The sequence below is a fragment of the Camelus bactrianus genome, chromosome 22 (genome assembly GCF_048773025.1).
Source record: "Camelus bactrianus isolate YW-2024 breed Bactrian camel chromosome 22, ASM4877302v1, whole genome shotgun sequence".
Taxonomy (NCBI): Eukaryota; Metazoa; Chordata; class Mammalia; order Artiodactyla; family Camelidae; genus Camelus; species Camelus bactrianus.
The window spans coordinates 298,516-313,816 of NC_133560.1; the positions used below are offsets into that span (position 1 = coordinate 298,516).

Here is a 15,301-nt window from a genome sequence, read left to right on the forward strand (position 1 = left end):
TCTGTATTAAAAAAAGGGAGAGAAATTATACTGAATATGGGGGGAAAACCCACATGACTAACATATACAAACACGAAGTATTTATAGAAAAGGGAATGAAAACCAAAATATAGATTGAAAGTACTTCTGGAACAATATTATTAGTAGAATGAAGAAATGGCTCAATTTAGCTTAAATTATCCCCATTTAGACAATGTGTACCGTGTGGCAAGATTAAGCAAAATTCAGTCTATGAGAACTCTGTATTAACCTGTAGAACTTAAGTAAAGACTTACTTTGTGCAACAAAATTTATGAAATAAGTAGAAGGTAAGAGTCACCTTCTTGAAATGATAATGATAACATAATAATGTGTCTATAATGATAACATTGATAATGTGTCTAGACCACAAAATTTACTCAACTTTCACACTCTGTCTTGAAATAAACTTTCAGGCAGAAGCAGAAAATAGTATATTGGTACAGGCTCAGTCGGGCGTTTCAGTAAAGGAGAAAGGCAAATATTTCATCTAAGGCCATGATACCACTAGCCATACCACCGTCCTTTGCTTAGGAAATAATCTTCTCTTACTCCTGTCTCTCTTTTACTCTTGAATACTAAACTATAAAACATTTTTCTTTATATTTTTGAAACGAGGAAAAAATATGAGCACATTACAGCAGATAAAGAAATAAATCGTTTATCACAATAGCTCAAGGTCATGGAGCAGACCCCACTTCCCTACTCCCTGAAGTATCTTATGCTAAAGCTGAAACCAACCTCTGCTATGTTCAGACATTGCATTTTGGGTCTACTTGTTAGAGTAACTTAGCCTATCTTCTTTATCGCAATGCATTTTTACTAATCTCAGCTATGCGCCTTTTTCTAACCTTAATTAATTTTAATAAACACACTTATTAGAGTGATTTAAAATTCTGTGATTTTATAAAAGCATGATTTCAAAACCATGCAATATCTGTTGGCCTTTTCATGAATACTGAATGTTCAGGCCTTTTTTTATGAGCCCATTGTTCTTTGGGGAAGGAAAATAAATTATACCAGAAAGGTACTTAAGCATCGGGAGGTAAATGTGCCTCGTCCCTTTAATTATACAAGATATATATACATGGATACACAACTAAACTCCATGCTTTACTGTGGCGCCACATTATAAAGAAGCTCTGAAACTTTTTTATTGCTATGTTGTACACAGAAAGTTAATGCTTCCACTCATTATCTGAGGAACTATCCACTAAAAGAGAACTATAATTTCCTTAGGTCTAGGTTAACATCTTCATGCATAACTAATGAGCTGGCATAACTTCTCTGATTTTTTATAATTGAATGTTACTAAAAGAGAGCAAGGCAAAAAGCCACTAATTAAAAAGGTAACCGATATCTGTAATGGTAGAACGAATATTTAGTAAGAGGCATAAAAAGGTGATGGGGAGATCACCAGCTTAGATCTTGGAAACTGACTACCTATTTATATTACATACATTCTTATATATTATTAAATATCTGTATATAACCTACTACTAAACATATATATATACACACACACACACATATATACACCCAGAGAAGTGAAAATTACAGTAGAGTTAAAAGAAAAAATAAAAAGGAGTGATAATGTTCTTTATCCTGTTCACATTTTATAAATCGAGCTAACATGTAGTGAACATTCTTATAAAAGACATATTTACATAAAAAGAACTTCTCAGCCATCTGTGTAGCTAGCAAATGTCAAACAACTAATTATAAATCCCAAATCAATTCATCTAATAATTTTTATATTTGTATTAATCACTTTCCATTTAATATACTTCAGCCTAAGTAATGCTGTAACAAACTACTTTCATTACTACCTTGAAGGACTGAATTACTTCTCGATAAAGGATTAAGAAGTGATTGTACGATATCCTAGACTATTTTAAGCCTTTGTATTTATTTCCAGTTATATTAGAACTTAGAGAAAACTATTCCGTTTTCTCATCTTCCTTACATTTATGCAGGACGCTACAGAAAGGGGAAAACCATGACTGGAAAGGTGATAACTACAATGAATTACAACAGAATAAACATGAAGACGTAAAAGAGGACATCAAAATCCTTCAAGTTGGGAGGGGGAACAAGAAAATACAGATTTCTTTTCTTTCTTTCGTTCTTTTTAGGATGTGTTATACGACTATCAGTTTAAAGCAAACAGATACAGTAATGAGTTAATATACCGGCAAAACAGGGGAACCACAAATCAAAAACATACAGTGCAGTCAAAGGAACCAAAAAGAAACCAAGATAATACAAAAGAAAATTTTTGAACCCCAAAAAGAAAAAGAACAAAGAGGGAAAAGTGAAGTAAGCCAGAAAGAGAAAAAATGTAACATATATCACTCATATGCAGAATCTTAAAAAAAAAAAGAAAAGAAAAGAGGACACTAATGAACTCATCTACAAGACAGAAACAGACTTGCAGACTTAGGAAACAATCTTATGGTTACCGGGGGAAAGGAGGTCAGAAAGGGATAAATTTGGGAGTTTGAGATTTGCAAATGTTAGGCACTGTATATAAAAACAGATTGAAAAAATATTCTTCGGTATAGTGCTTGGAACTATATTCAATGACCTTTAATGAAAAACAATATGTAAATGAATAGATGTATGTATACACATGACTGGGACACTGCTGGACACCAGAAATCGACACACTGTAACTGACTGTACTTCAATAATAAACTAACAAAAATTAGAAATTAAAAAATATCTATGTCTACATCAAAACGACAATGATGTGGGAAAAGAACGTGTATAAAGATGAAAACTTGAAAATTCAGAGCATTCAGCTGGGTTGATGGGATTGGGAGACATTCCCCATTTTGCACATTTCCTCCTTAAGCTCAGGTCTGTGATTAGAACTCAGGCGTGTCCCCTAAGCCTCCATAAGTCTGGGCTTCCTCGGCTGTGGGGCTGAGAAGACGCGCCCCTGCTCACGAGCCGCGTGTGAAATGACACACGTACGGCAGCCAACGCTGGGCTCACAGTTGCTCCGTGAGAGCAGGAGTGCTTGTTTCGCTGCTGTATTCCCAGCACAGGGACGTGGGCTCAAGGGAAGAGAGGCTCGTGCTGGCAGAGCCTCTGCCTATAGGCACGCGATGGTGGCCGCGTCACACCCAGTATCCCCGCCATCAACACTGGCATCGACAGACGGGACCCACCCTGGGTGACAGAGGGCGCACCAAGCATTCAAACTGTTTTAAAGCTGGAAGCTAGGTAGTCTGTGGCAAGAGTGGCAGCCAAAGAAAAGAAATGGAAACAGACAACATCAGAGGAAGCAGGAAAGGAAGAGACTTGAAAGGTGATGGAGAGGAGGGAAAACAGTGCGAAAGCAAAGGAAGATTCAGAAACACACAAGCACGGCCCCAAGACTGATTTGTCCAGTACTTCAGATGATGTATTTAAGGGGCAAGGACCCTGAAGAGCCACTTCTGGGATCTCACGGAGGTGATGAAGGTGAAGGACAGCAAGTTCAAGCACCTCTGAGCACCGGAGTCTCCCCATCCCTGCTGATGGTTCTGGTCTGGGAAAATGCTCAGGGCACAGCCCCAGAAGACATGCTCTTTACACGCATGCACGTGTGTGCATGTACTTATATTCATACACACCCACACAGGAACGCACGCACATATGCACACAACCCCACAGTCTACACGCATGCATACATGTATGCAGAGACACACACAGTCCACATGAATTCAAACCCACACGTGTACACACAGAGACATGCACGCATACACATGTACATTTATCACACATGACCACAAGCATACACACGTGTACAAGCATACAAATGCACACATCCCCACATGCACGTGCCACACAACACACACCTGCACACGTGCACATGAAATGTGAGCACCTATCCACCCAGACACCTATCCCCCCCCAACAAAGCCACCCACAGACCCACACACATGATCTAAATATACACATACGCCATCGACTTCTAAATGATACCTGGCTTTTACTGTAAACACTACGTATTATTCTAATACCTATAAATGGAAATGTATCTGTGCATTTTTTTAAACGTATAGTCAGTACTTAATGCCTTGTATTTACAGTAAAAATAGCATCTCTTATAAACTGATCCCGTCCGTCCAACACAGGAAAACAAGCCTCCACCATCAGCACTCCGGGAAAGCACAGGATTCCGGGTTCTACCTGTTAAAAACCTCGCCCAGGGCTCTCAGATAATCCTCCTGGGGCCCAGGACAGTGGATGAGGAAATATGCTGAGAGAATGGTGAGCCGGGGACATGCAGCTGACAGTAGCTGGGGGTGGGAGCAACCCAGCCCGGCTCCCTCCAAGCCTGTGCCCTTCAGATTGGAGGGGACAGTGCTGTGCACCAGAGGGCGGGGTGCCCTGCGGCCTCAAGCCAAGCTGCAGGTGTAGGGCTACTCAGGTGACTGTCTCTTCCAAGCGGCTCAGCCCCTCCTCCCAGAGGCACCAAACCCTCAAGTGCCAGCTCCCCAGCTCTCCTCTCCTCCACCGCCCTCACCTCGATTCACCAACAGGGAAAACCCAGGGCTGTGCAGAAACGACAGGGGAGACAGGCCTGGGCTCACCATGAGCTGCTCAAAGATGGGGGTGACCACAGGCTGCAGGATTGGGAGTGGGGTGGGGGAGGCAGCGTCTGGAGGGAAAAGAAACAGCAGCAGGTCAACATGCAGGCTCTCCACGAAGGCTCCAGGACGGTGCCTAGGACCTGGGCCAGGTGAGTTAGAAACCAGCCCAGGCAGAATCGCCCGTGGTCAGGGCCCAGGGCGCGGGGTGGGGGGCAGGATCGAGAGGAGTACTCATCTCTCCCAGCCAAGGTGGAGCCAGAGATTTCTTCTGAGGGAGCGCCTGGGCCCACTATGGGCCACAGTCAGCACACACGGGGACTGTGCCCGGGTACCTGAGGTCCCAAGTGGGAAACTGTCACTTGGCCTGGGAAAGGCTTGTACCACATCCAGCACCCTTCAGTGGACCTCCTCTCAGGTGGGGAATCTCCAAGTGCCCCCCACTCCTGGGGGACCCCCAGCACTGGACACAGGCCAAATGGACACCTCTTTGGTGTGGCCAGGCTGCAGTCCCAAAGAAAACCCATCCTCCAGAGCCTGACCGTGAGCTTCTGGGCTCCAAGGCCAGGCCAGGGCTGGCACACCAGAGGCCCACACAAAGGGCCACCCCTTTGTGATGGCTGACCAGTAGGACCACACCCTGCCTGGGGCTCCTTTCCCAGGGGATGATGGCCCAGGACCACAAGGCTCTCATGGCCTCAGCCAAGGGGCTGCTCAGGGCCCTGGTCTCCATGTGGACCTGGGAGTGTGCAATGCATTGCACCCCTTCCCTAAAGGAGACCCCATGCTAGTGCTAATTCCACAGGGCTCAGGCGGGTGGGGCATAATCTCACCGGGCCAAAGATCCCCCTCCCAGAAAGGTGACCAAGTCCAGGGTAGACACAGGGCCCGAGCCTCGCCCCTGGGACCCCTGCCCCTGGAGCTCCCTTCTTTCCTCCAGTGGGAAAGGGCCATCTCAGAACGGGGAGGGACTCAGAGACACAGTCAAACACCCCTTTGATGCTGAAGTGCATGTGAGCGCCCCCCTACCCTCTGTCCCCCAGTGGAATTCTGCTGGGCTTCCCCCAGAGGCTCCTCTGCAGGGCGTTTGGTCAGCCCCAAGCATATGAAAACTTAAGAAGCTAAACAGGCCTGGGGTCAGACCTGGACCACCTAGTGGACCCCACCCCAGCACCTCAGGAAGGAAGGGCAGACACTTAGGATTTCAAGCCGGGTAGTTAAGCAGGCAAGTGTGTTCTCCTAGAGAGCCCCTGGTGTCCTCAGAGGGGTCCTTCATAAGAGGAAATGACACACACCAAAAAAAATTTTTGTAAGTACAGTAACAATTGAGAAACCAGTTCAAGTATCAGCAGACGATGGGAACAGCATCCCCCACATCCCCCACGATCACTGCACCCACACCCCCGATCACGGCACCCGCACCCTCGATCCCTGCTCCCACACCTCCATGCTCACGGCACCCGCACCCACGGTCACTGCTCTCATACTCCCTGTGGTCACTGCTCTCACCCCGTGTGCAGGGCGGGGCACACATGAGTGCGTGCACACACATGCAAACGCCCTGGACTCAGCTCGGGGGAGACCACGCTGTCCCCTCGACACTGCTCCCTCTCACTACTGCCTCTGCCTGCAAGGGTTTCCCTCCTTTCACTCGGCAGCCTCCTGACCCCTCTTCACAATGCCGAGGCACCCCAAGATCACCCCTTTTATTATTTGAACCTCTTTGTTGAGCTTGTTCCATTTTCAACCTGTCGCCGCCCAGACTATCCCCAGCACAGGGCACACAGCCTTTCCTGCAGAGGAGTGCAAGTGTGTAGACACGAGGGTCCGGCTCCGAAGACATCCTTCTCACTGTCACAGAGGGCAGTGTGGCCACAAGACAAGAAAGCAACTGCCGCCAACCCGAAACTGTCCCGCACCTCACTGGGCACATCCGTTTGGTCCATCACTGCACCCCCCACACCCCACCTTACAAAGTCTCTGTGCCTCTGGGCCATGGGCCAGGCCCTAAGACCCTCTGGGTCCCTCTCACCTCCTCCCCGCAGGTGCTCAGACTGGGACCCACGTGTTCCCGCCTCTGCGGGGTCACAGCAGGCTGGGTGGTGCTCCTGTCATTTTTTTAAAGCGGAGCTGGCTTTTCAACATCGCTCACAAGTGTGTTGTTAAATTAACATCATTGCTTGTTAGCTCTCTGCTTTCAAATTAATGAAAGTGTTTTAGGATCAGCATCTTTTGTAAAAAGAACAGAATACTGATAACTGTTGGAGCTGAGGGCTTGTACCCAAGAGCTGGTCCCTCTGCTCTTGTGTGTGTTTCAATTCTCCATAATAAAAATAAACTAAAAACAGGATATTTTTTAAAAAGATTCTGATGGGCTCTTTTGAGCTCCTGCCATTGCACTTCCAAGCCCTGAGGATGAGGACGGCCGGGCTGCGGTCGCCACACCTAGGCAAAGGGCAGATGCCCGGGCACGGTGCTGTGTAACCCTCAGCACCTTCATCAAGGGGACGTCCTGGTGTCGGGGCCTGGCTCACCCCACCCGCTGGGGCGCAGCACCCACTCCAAGCCAGCCAGCCGCAGAGCCACGTGCCCGGCATTTCCCACCCGCCCATCCACAGCACGTACAGTGTTTCCCCACCTCCGTTCACCTTTAGACACCTGGACGCCAACTCCAGCCACAAAGAGGCTCTCACCTCACTACCCATTCCTGACCCTTGAACAAACTGGACTTTACAAATGGGTCTCATTGCATAGGGTCCCTCAGGGACAAGGTGAGTGTCCAGGACAGAGGGTGACATCTGCAAGTAAAGATCTGCTTTAAAACAAAGCGCCAGAGATATTTCCAAATCCGTAGGCTAAACCAGTGACTCCCCAAATGTGCTCCCTGAGTTTCTCATCCCTGCAGCAGGGCACGTGGATTTGGGAAAGCAGCCACCTCGCAAAACAAGTTCAAAGGGCACAAAGGGTAAAGGAGGGGAAAGAAGTCAAATTAGGCCCAACTCCAAATGACTTCTTAAGAAATCAAGACAGCGATGCTGACTTACCCTTCCTGAAACGCCAACAGGACCATCCCCAAATCCATTTAAAAACTTCAAGATTGAAACATGCCACACCAACACTGGTGCCGCTTCACCCTGTTCAGAAAGCCTGCGCAGGAGAGCACCCCTGGCACCACGTAAGCTGCTGAGCCAAAGCCGGCCGCAGAAAACACAGACGAAGTGGGCGAACAAGATGATGATTTCGGGGTTGGGAACACACGGCGCTGCCAACCGCTTTCCAAACCACGGCCGCCGCCGCCAGCCTCTGAAGGACTCCGCGGCTTCCCCACGGACGTCAAGGGAAGCCCGCGAGGCCAGCACCCGACGGTGGGAGCGGGGCCGTTCCCGTCCTAGGGGTCCCTGGGTTCCAGGGTCCCGGCCTCCACCCCCTACACGGGCCCCTCCCCCATTCCCCCGCCCAGCGAGGGCCGGCCTGGGAAGCGCCGCGAGCAAAGCCCCAGCCCGAGCGGGCCCCGTCCCGCCCAAGATCCCTGGCAAGCGGACGGCGGGGCAGCCCGGCCGGGGGCGTGCCCGGGCTCGGGCTCGGGGTCGCGGGGCCGGGGCCGAAGCCGACGCCGACGCCGACGCCCCAGCTGAGTCCGCCGAGGCCGGGCGGGGGCCGCGCGGAAGGGCGCGGCCGGCAAGCGGGGCGCGGACACTCACCACACGACGCCGTGGGAGCCCTCGCCGAGGTCGCAGGTTGCTGCAGCGCGGCCCCTCGTCGAACACCTGCCCGCGGACCACCTCGGGGCGCGCGCCCGCCGCCCCCGCGCTGGACACGAAGTTCCGCGGCCGCCGCTCGGCCAGCGCCGCGCCTCCCAGAGGGACCGCGCCGCCGCCGCTGCAGCCGCCGCCGCTGTCGGAGGGAGGAGGACCGGCATCGCTGGGGAGACCTGACGACCCGCAGTCCGCTCGACCAACTGCTGCCTGCCCGCCTGACGAACTGACCTGACCGTTGGGCGGGCGGAGGGAGGGGCGCCGCTGAGGAGGGCGCCCGGGCGGGGCCGGGCAGCGCACGCACGCGGATTGGCTCCCGTGGCCCCGGGGGCGGGTCTCGTGGCCACACAGACTTGTAGTCTTGTTGCCTATTAGGAAATGATTCGGCTATGAACGTTTGTACACAAGCTGGTTTTTTTTAACCACATTGTTCATTGTAATTTTACTCGAACTTCATAGATTAAAAAACTAAAACAAAAATAGAGGGATTAACCGCATTTCAAATAAATGTATCTTTGTCATTGGAAACATTGTTTCATAAAAGATCTCTATAATGTACAAAAAGAGCTAATGATAAATACATACATACATACATACATAAATTAAATTATGAAATGCATTAATCTATTGATTCTGTTTTGAAAGATTAACATTAACAGATTCCCTTCTGAATTTCGAATAGTTATATATATGAGGAAAACTGCTGAGAGAATGGTGAGCCCGGGACGTGCAGCTGACAGTAGCTAGGGGTGGGAGCAACCCAGCCCGGCTCCCTCCAAGCCTGTGCCCTTTAGATTGGAGGGGACAGTGCTCTGCACCAGCGGGCGGGGTGCCCTGCGGCCTCAAGCCAAGCTGCAGGTGTAGGGCTACTCAGGTGACTGTCTCTTCCTAGCAGCTCAGCCCCTCAAGCGCCAGCTCCCCAGCTCTCCTCTCCCTCCGCCTGAGTGTGTCTTGTCCACCGCCCTAACCTCGAGTCACCAACAGGGAAAACCCAGGGATGGCGGAGGGCGACGGTTCTTCCACCTCCCTTTCCAGGGTGCCCCTGCTGTCCTGTCTCCTCTGAATCAACAAGGGGCTGGCCCAGAGAGGCAAGGGGTCCAACAGGGGCCTGAGGTCCCTACCCAAGTCCCAGGCAGGCCAGGCTGGCCCCACTCCCAGTGCCCTGCGGGGAGAAGGCTGCGCTGGCTCCATGCTCCCCATGCTCCCCTGGGCGAGACCCCCGCACACTGACCTGCTTCTCATTCTCATCCTCCAGCCTCAGCCGGTCCTCAATGCAGTTCCGGGCCTGCAGGAGGGCCTTCCTCTGGGAGCGCCCAGCCAGGATCCTCACAAAGACCCCGTACATGTTCACACTGAGGAAGAGCAGGGCGTTGGCGCCGAGCTGGATGGGAGAGAACAATGCAGAGTGCTGGGCGCAGGGGTCCCCACTCCGCAGAGGCTCCTAGGAGTCCCCCGACAACCAGCCCATGATAGAACCACGCCAGCCAGACCCAAGTGCAGAGCCGTTTGGTTTCACGTGGCCAAGGGCCAGGGAAGCAACCTCACCCCTCACCCTGTGCAGGGGCTATAAGCTTGTCACGTAATGGAATCATCTGCAAGGATGCAAGGGCTGTCCCCGCAAAATTCACGTGGAAGTCCTGACCCCCAATCTATCAGTGTGCCTGTATTTGGAGAGAGGGTCTTCCAGGAGGTAACCCAGTTAAAATGAGGCCATGAGGGTGGGCCCTGGTCTGACATGACTGGTGTCCTTATAAGAGGATTACAACGCAGACAGGCACAGAGGGACGACCGTGAGGACCCAGAGAGAAGACGGCCGTCTCCACACCAAGGAGAGAGGCCTCAGGAGAAACCAGCCTCCAGAACTGTGAGAAGCCAACGTCGACTGTGTAAGCCACCCAGTCGGTGGCACTTTGTTCCCACAGCCCTCGGAATTACCCTAGAAACTAGACGTGAAGACAGAGTGATTATTTCCGCAAAGGCTACATCTGGAGAGAAGCTGTGAAGGAGGGTTGATTAAAAAAAGAAAGAAAGAACGGCACTTGGGTATGAAGTGAACCCCTGTGATACATGCACGAAGGTAAAAATGTGTCCAGAGACTCTCCCAGTGCCCCTGGGTTCTCAGGCCACGTCGATGGACAAGCGAGAGACGGGCCCGGCTGAGAAGGACCCCCTCCAGGGCAGCCGAGGCCCAGACTCAAGAGGCTGGGACTTGCTCGACCAGGAAAGGATGCGCGAGTGAATATGCGGGTCTGAGGGCAGCAGCATTTACTGCCTCCTGCTTCCACCTTGCCTCAACTCCAGTCCAGTCCAGACCACCCAGGACCGAGCTTGGGGGACTTTACACGGACAGAGGACCCACTCGCCCCTGGTCGCACTGCACAGAGTGGCAGGCCTGGGGGAGGATCAGACCCCACTTCCCCACCGGTCCTCCACAGCTGGTCTGTCCCTACCTCTTATGGCCACAAGAAAGCAGTGCCTCTCGTGGGCCGGCAGACGCAGCACATCCCCCCGGGGCCCCCAGGCCGATAACAGAGAGAGAGAGAGAGAGAGAGAGAGAATGAACGCCCGCCCACCTCCTGGTGGGGCTGCGGTGTTTACAACCATTGTACAAAACCGCTGCCCCTCCGCCGCTGCAAAAATGGATGATTTTGTGCCCGATTAAACTCCAGCATTTCCTGCAGGTTCCAAGGGACACCGCTCCTCGTGGATTAACCGGAAGCACGCCCCACCCAGGACTGTCAGCCGCACCCGACTGCACAGGGCAAACAGAGCAGTCCTTGGGCAGAGTCCAGGCAGCGATGGGCTAGACGGCCTTAACAGGGTGAGCAGCAGAACGAGGAGAAAAAAACCAGGAGGTGGCAGCCGGCAGTGACCACCACCTAGAGACATGAGAGCTGTTCACAGGAGGTGACAGGGAGCAAGGCCGAGGGACTCGAACCTGCAGGACCGCAGCTCACAATGGTCATCTCCCTAAACGCCCCAGCAGGGGGTGAATCCCCCAGAAAGCTCAGCCGGGGCCGCTCCGTCTCACGTACACCTGACAGAGAGGATGCGCACATCCCTACATCACACACGGTCTCACAAATACGCAAATATGCAAGAATATTACGCCGCAGATCACCTCATGAGTCCTACCTCTGCCACCCAGGTCGAGGGACGGCTCTACTGAGGGGACAGGAGAGTGGACCAAAGTCGTATAAAAACGGTGCTCACTGTCACCCTGAAGACTTCATCGTGACTTGCTCATCTCCACGTGACTCTGAACATCTCCACGTGACCCGGACGTCTCCCCGTGACCCTGGACTTCTCCATGTGACCTGACCATCTCCATGTGACCCAGGACATCTCCAAGTGACCCTGATCACCTTCACTGTGACCCTGAACATCTCCAGATCTGACTGTCCCTCCTAGCTGGGACAGCTATGCTTGAATCGGGTGCAGGGCTGGAACACAAATGGCCAGCACTGGCTGCACCTAGGGGAGCTGTGCTGAGCCCCTGCGTCAGGCATGTTTTCTGTGTCTAAAGGACCATCCGCTGTATTTTGGGATCAGCTCATGCCGATCTGTATATGAAGGCACTTCTCTGGTGGCGACAGGAAGACTGGCATCTATGGAACAATAAACTGCAGTTTGGTAGAGTCAATATTTAAATGTGCACTGAGCATGTTTAAAGCACCCACAGGCACAGCAGCAGACACATTTCTAAAAATTCAAACAATTTGCACAAAATGTGCTTCTCTCCCAGCAGACCGTTCATCGCTCGTGGCATCGTCATGGCCCCTCTCAGCCTCAGCTTAAGGCTCTGAACACAAAGAACGTACAACACACAGGACACCCTCCCTGGATGCAGCAGTAACCTCTCCTGAGATGCCCTCCCAGCCCGGCGCCCCCACAGCTTCCGCAGACCCCTGCGGAGGAACCCAGCTGTCACTGTCAGGTGGGGGACACAGTCAGGCAGAGGACAAGGAGTCCAACTGAGGGGCCAGGTGCCCAGGGTCGGCTCAGCACAGGGTGCAGGACGCCACAGGCCACCCTCTTGGGCCTGGAAGACACGGCTTTTCCAGAAAGCAAGGCCTCAGTTGGCTTGTGGCAGAAACAAGGGAGGTAGGGGTTCCCACTAAGGTCTGGGCAGAGAGGTGAGACATGGGTTGGGAGGCAGAAGAGCCAGTAGAGGCTGGACAGTTTGGGAAAAATCAATTGCAGAGTGGCGGCGGGCTGGGTCACCGGGAGTCCCACCTTGTCACCTCCTTTATACCCACCTTCATCACACCTTCCCTTTACTCCACCCATGGTGATCCCCCAGGGAGACCGAGGCCCCGCTGGGCGCTCACTGAGTACCTGGCTGCCCCGTCAACACCGTCTGAGCTGCTCACGTGGACAGCAGCCCCAGCCCCGCCCCACAGTGCAAGTCTTGTGGGTAGGGTGAGGCAGGTGCAGAGATCCGGGGGTTGATGGGGGGGGGGTCCTCCCCTGCCTGGTGCTGTGCACTCACATTCGTACACCCAGTGTGCTTCCAGGCACCCCGCTGACCTTCCCCCAGGAGGCAGATGAAGAGGCCACCCACACGATGGCAACGCTGCCTGCACACCTGCCTCCCTCCTTCATTCACTGCCTCCCCGCAGTCAGGAGCCACGGTGATGGGCACACGGCAGGGACAACCCACAGGGCACGGGGAGGTTTAACGACTAGCTGCCTAATCGACAGTAAGTGACGAAGATGACAAGGCAGAGAGAAACCCGCCTAGAGGCCACCTGCCGGCAGGTGTGGTCTGGAGAGGGTGCTGGTTCACAGTGGCAGCAAGAGAGGTGATGGGGGAAACAGGTTGAGAGGGAAGGGGGAAACAGGTTGAGAGGGAAGGGGGAAACTGCTCGGGGCAGGGTGTGTGTTGGGGTGGAGGCTGAGCGCCACACACCCCAGAGCATGTGGCCACAAGGCCTCCCGGAAGTGACAAGTCCTCACCACCCCCGCCCGGCAACCCCACTCTACAGACATGGGGACGCTGAGGAAGTTCAGGGGCCCCAGCTGCAGAGGGCAGTACACAGCCGGGAGCCCAACATACTGGCCTCCCTGTACCTGCCCTGCACTCCTGGCCTTGGCGTACCTCCCACACACGCCTGGCCTCAGCATACAAGGCCCCCAAGGACCTGCTCACAGCCCATGCTGCCCTGGAGGCCTGGGCCCTGCCTGGACCCCAATCCTGCACCTTCCCCACCCTTTGAAGGCTTCCTTTTCCGGCTGAAACCCCACGGCCCAACAGGACAGCCCCATGCCCTTCTCACACTCTGGAAATTCCAACCTGGTCAAAGCCAGCTCCATGCACGTGCCTGGCACCGGCAGAGGACACACCCCACAGAGCCGTCTCCCACGAGCGCACATCCGCGTGCCCAGTGCTACTCCAGCCGCAAGGAAGTCATCGTCGTCTGCCCTTCCTCCCTTGGGGACCTCCCTCTAGCCATCCCAGCCAGTCCCACTCCTTCGCCAGCAGGGCTCCCCTCTCCCCTCCAGCTGGGACCTGCCACTCTCTCTGTTTACCCTCAGCAGCCGATGTATGATTATTTCTTCCCCTTGAAAATGAGACCCTTCTCTTGACTCCTCTTCCTTCCCCAGACCTGCCCATTTTCCTCCCCTTTCCAGCAGAACTCCTAGAAAAGACCCACCCTCCCCGACCCTGCCCCTGGCCTTGGCCCTACCCCAGCCTGCTTTCCCTTCCATGGCTGCTCTGGGCAATCTGTGACCAGGTCAGGGCCACCTTCACATCCTGAGCCCAGGCTCAGGTCCCAGCATCCAGCCCACCCTGCTCAGGACCATCAGCTCCCCTGCCCTGGGCCCCTCCGCCAGCCTCACACCTGCACCCCAAACATCACCCCTCCTGGTGTCTCATTCACACTCAACTTGGAACCCCATCCCCGTGTCAAAGACCCCAAATCAACGCTTTCCGCTTGGCTCAGCCAGCTGTGCCCCTCCCCAGCCCATGCATGTCTCCAGCTGGGGGGTCTATTCAACCCACCATGGGACAGGCCCTGGTGGAACCCCTGGTCACCCCCAACACTCACCCCAGCAGCCTCTCCCACTTCTGCTGACCAGGCCCCTGGAAAATGCACAGGCCATGGACTCATCTCCACCATCAGCAAATCCTACCAGGCCCGCCACTCCACAGATGGGGGCACCTGGCCACCCCCAGCGCCAGCCGCTGCCTGGCTGCTGACAGTGCCTCCTCCCGTTCCCCTAGGATCCCCTGAACTCAGCAGCCAAGGTCAGATGGCTCTGTCCTCTGCTCTAGCCTCCTGGCCCGGAGTCCCCCTGGGCCCAGAGCCCTCTGTGGCCCAGCCCTGCTGCCCCTACATCCTACGCTCCTTGTGTCCCCCGGCCTGGCCTCCTCTGCTTGGGGCCTCTGGGCAGGAACCCTTTCCCCAGTACGGCACCCGCTCACCCCCGACCTCCCGGAGCACCACTCAACTGTCACCTTCTCACCAGCCTACGTGACCACCGTGTCAAACAATGCACACACTCCCACCTGTACTTTCAAGATTCTCCTACCAGCCAGATCCAGTTTTTTCTCCTTTTTTTTTTTGTATTGTTTAAAATTGAAGTATAGTCAGTAACAATGTGTCAATTTCTGGCATACAGCATAACGTTTCAGTCATACATACACATACGTATATTCCTTTTCAACTTCTTTTCTATTACAGGTTACTACAAAATACTGAATACAGATCTCTGTGCCCTACAGAAGAAATTTGCTTTTCAGCTATCTTATATATAGTTGTTAGTATTTGCGAACCTTTCTTTTTGTTGTTTTTAGCAGTTTCTGTCTTCCAATACGGTTACATCCTTAACTCACTTATCACCTTCCCTGCCTGTCTGCCCCTCAAGAGGGGCCTCAGCCTGTCAGGTCCAGTGACGGATCTGGGAGACTGGGAGAGAGCCTCTCGTGCTGTAGCATGT

At 53.1% G+C, this 15,301-nt stretch overlaps 1 protein-coding gene across 9 annotated transcripts in view; it reads right to left on the minus strand.

The window, feature by feature from the left end:
- LOC105062796 (uncharacterized) overlaps positions 1-15,301 on the minus strand; it is a 94,042-nt gene that overhangs the window by 60,976 nt on the left and 17,765 nt on the right. For 8 of the 9 annotated variants that reach the window (XR_012501499.1, XM_074350049.1, XM_074350047.1 and 5 more), the window contains one exon: positions 9,588-9,737. Coding sequence is in view for 8 of the 9 variants with exons in the window: in XM_074350049.1 (XP_074206150.1) it covers positions 9,588-9,737 (150 nt within the window). In the remaining variant the exon portion in view is untranslated. Of the gene's footprint in view, positions 1-8,302; positions 8,725-9,587; positions 9,738-15,301 lie in introns of all 9 variants that reach the window. The other variant, XM_074350050.1, reaches the window with a different exon arrangement.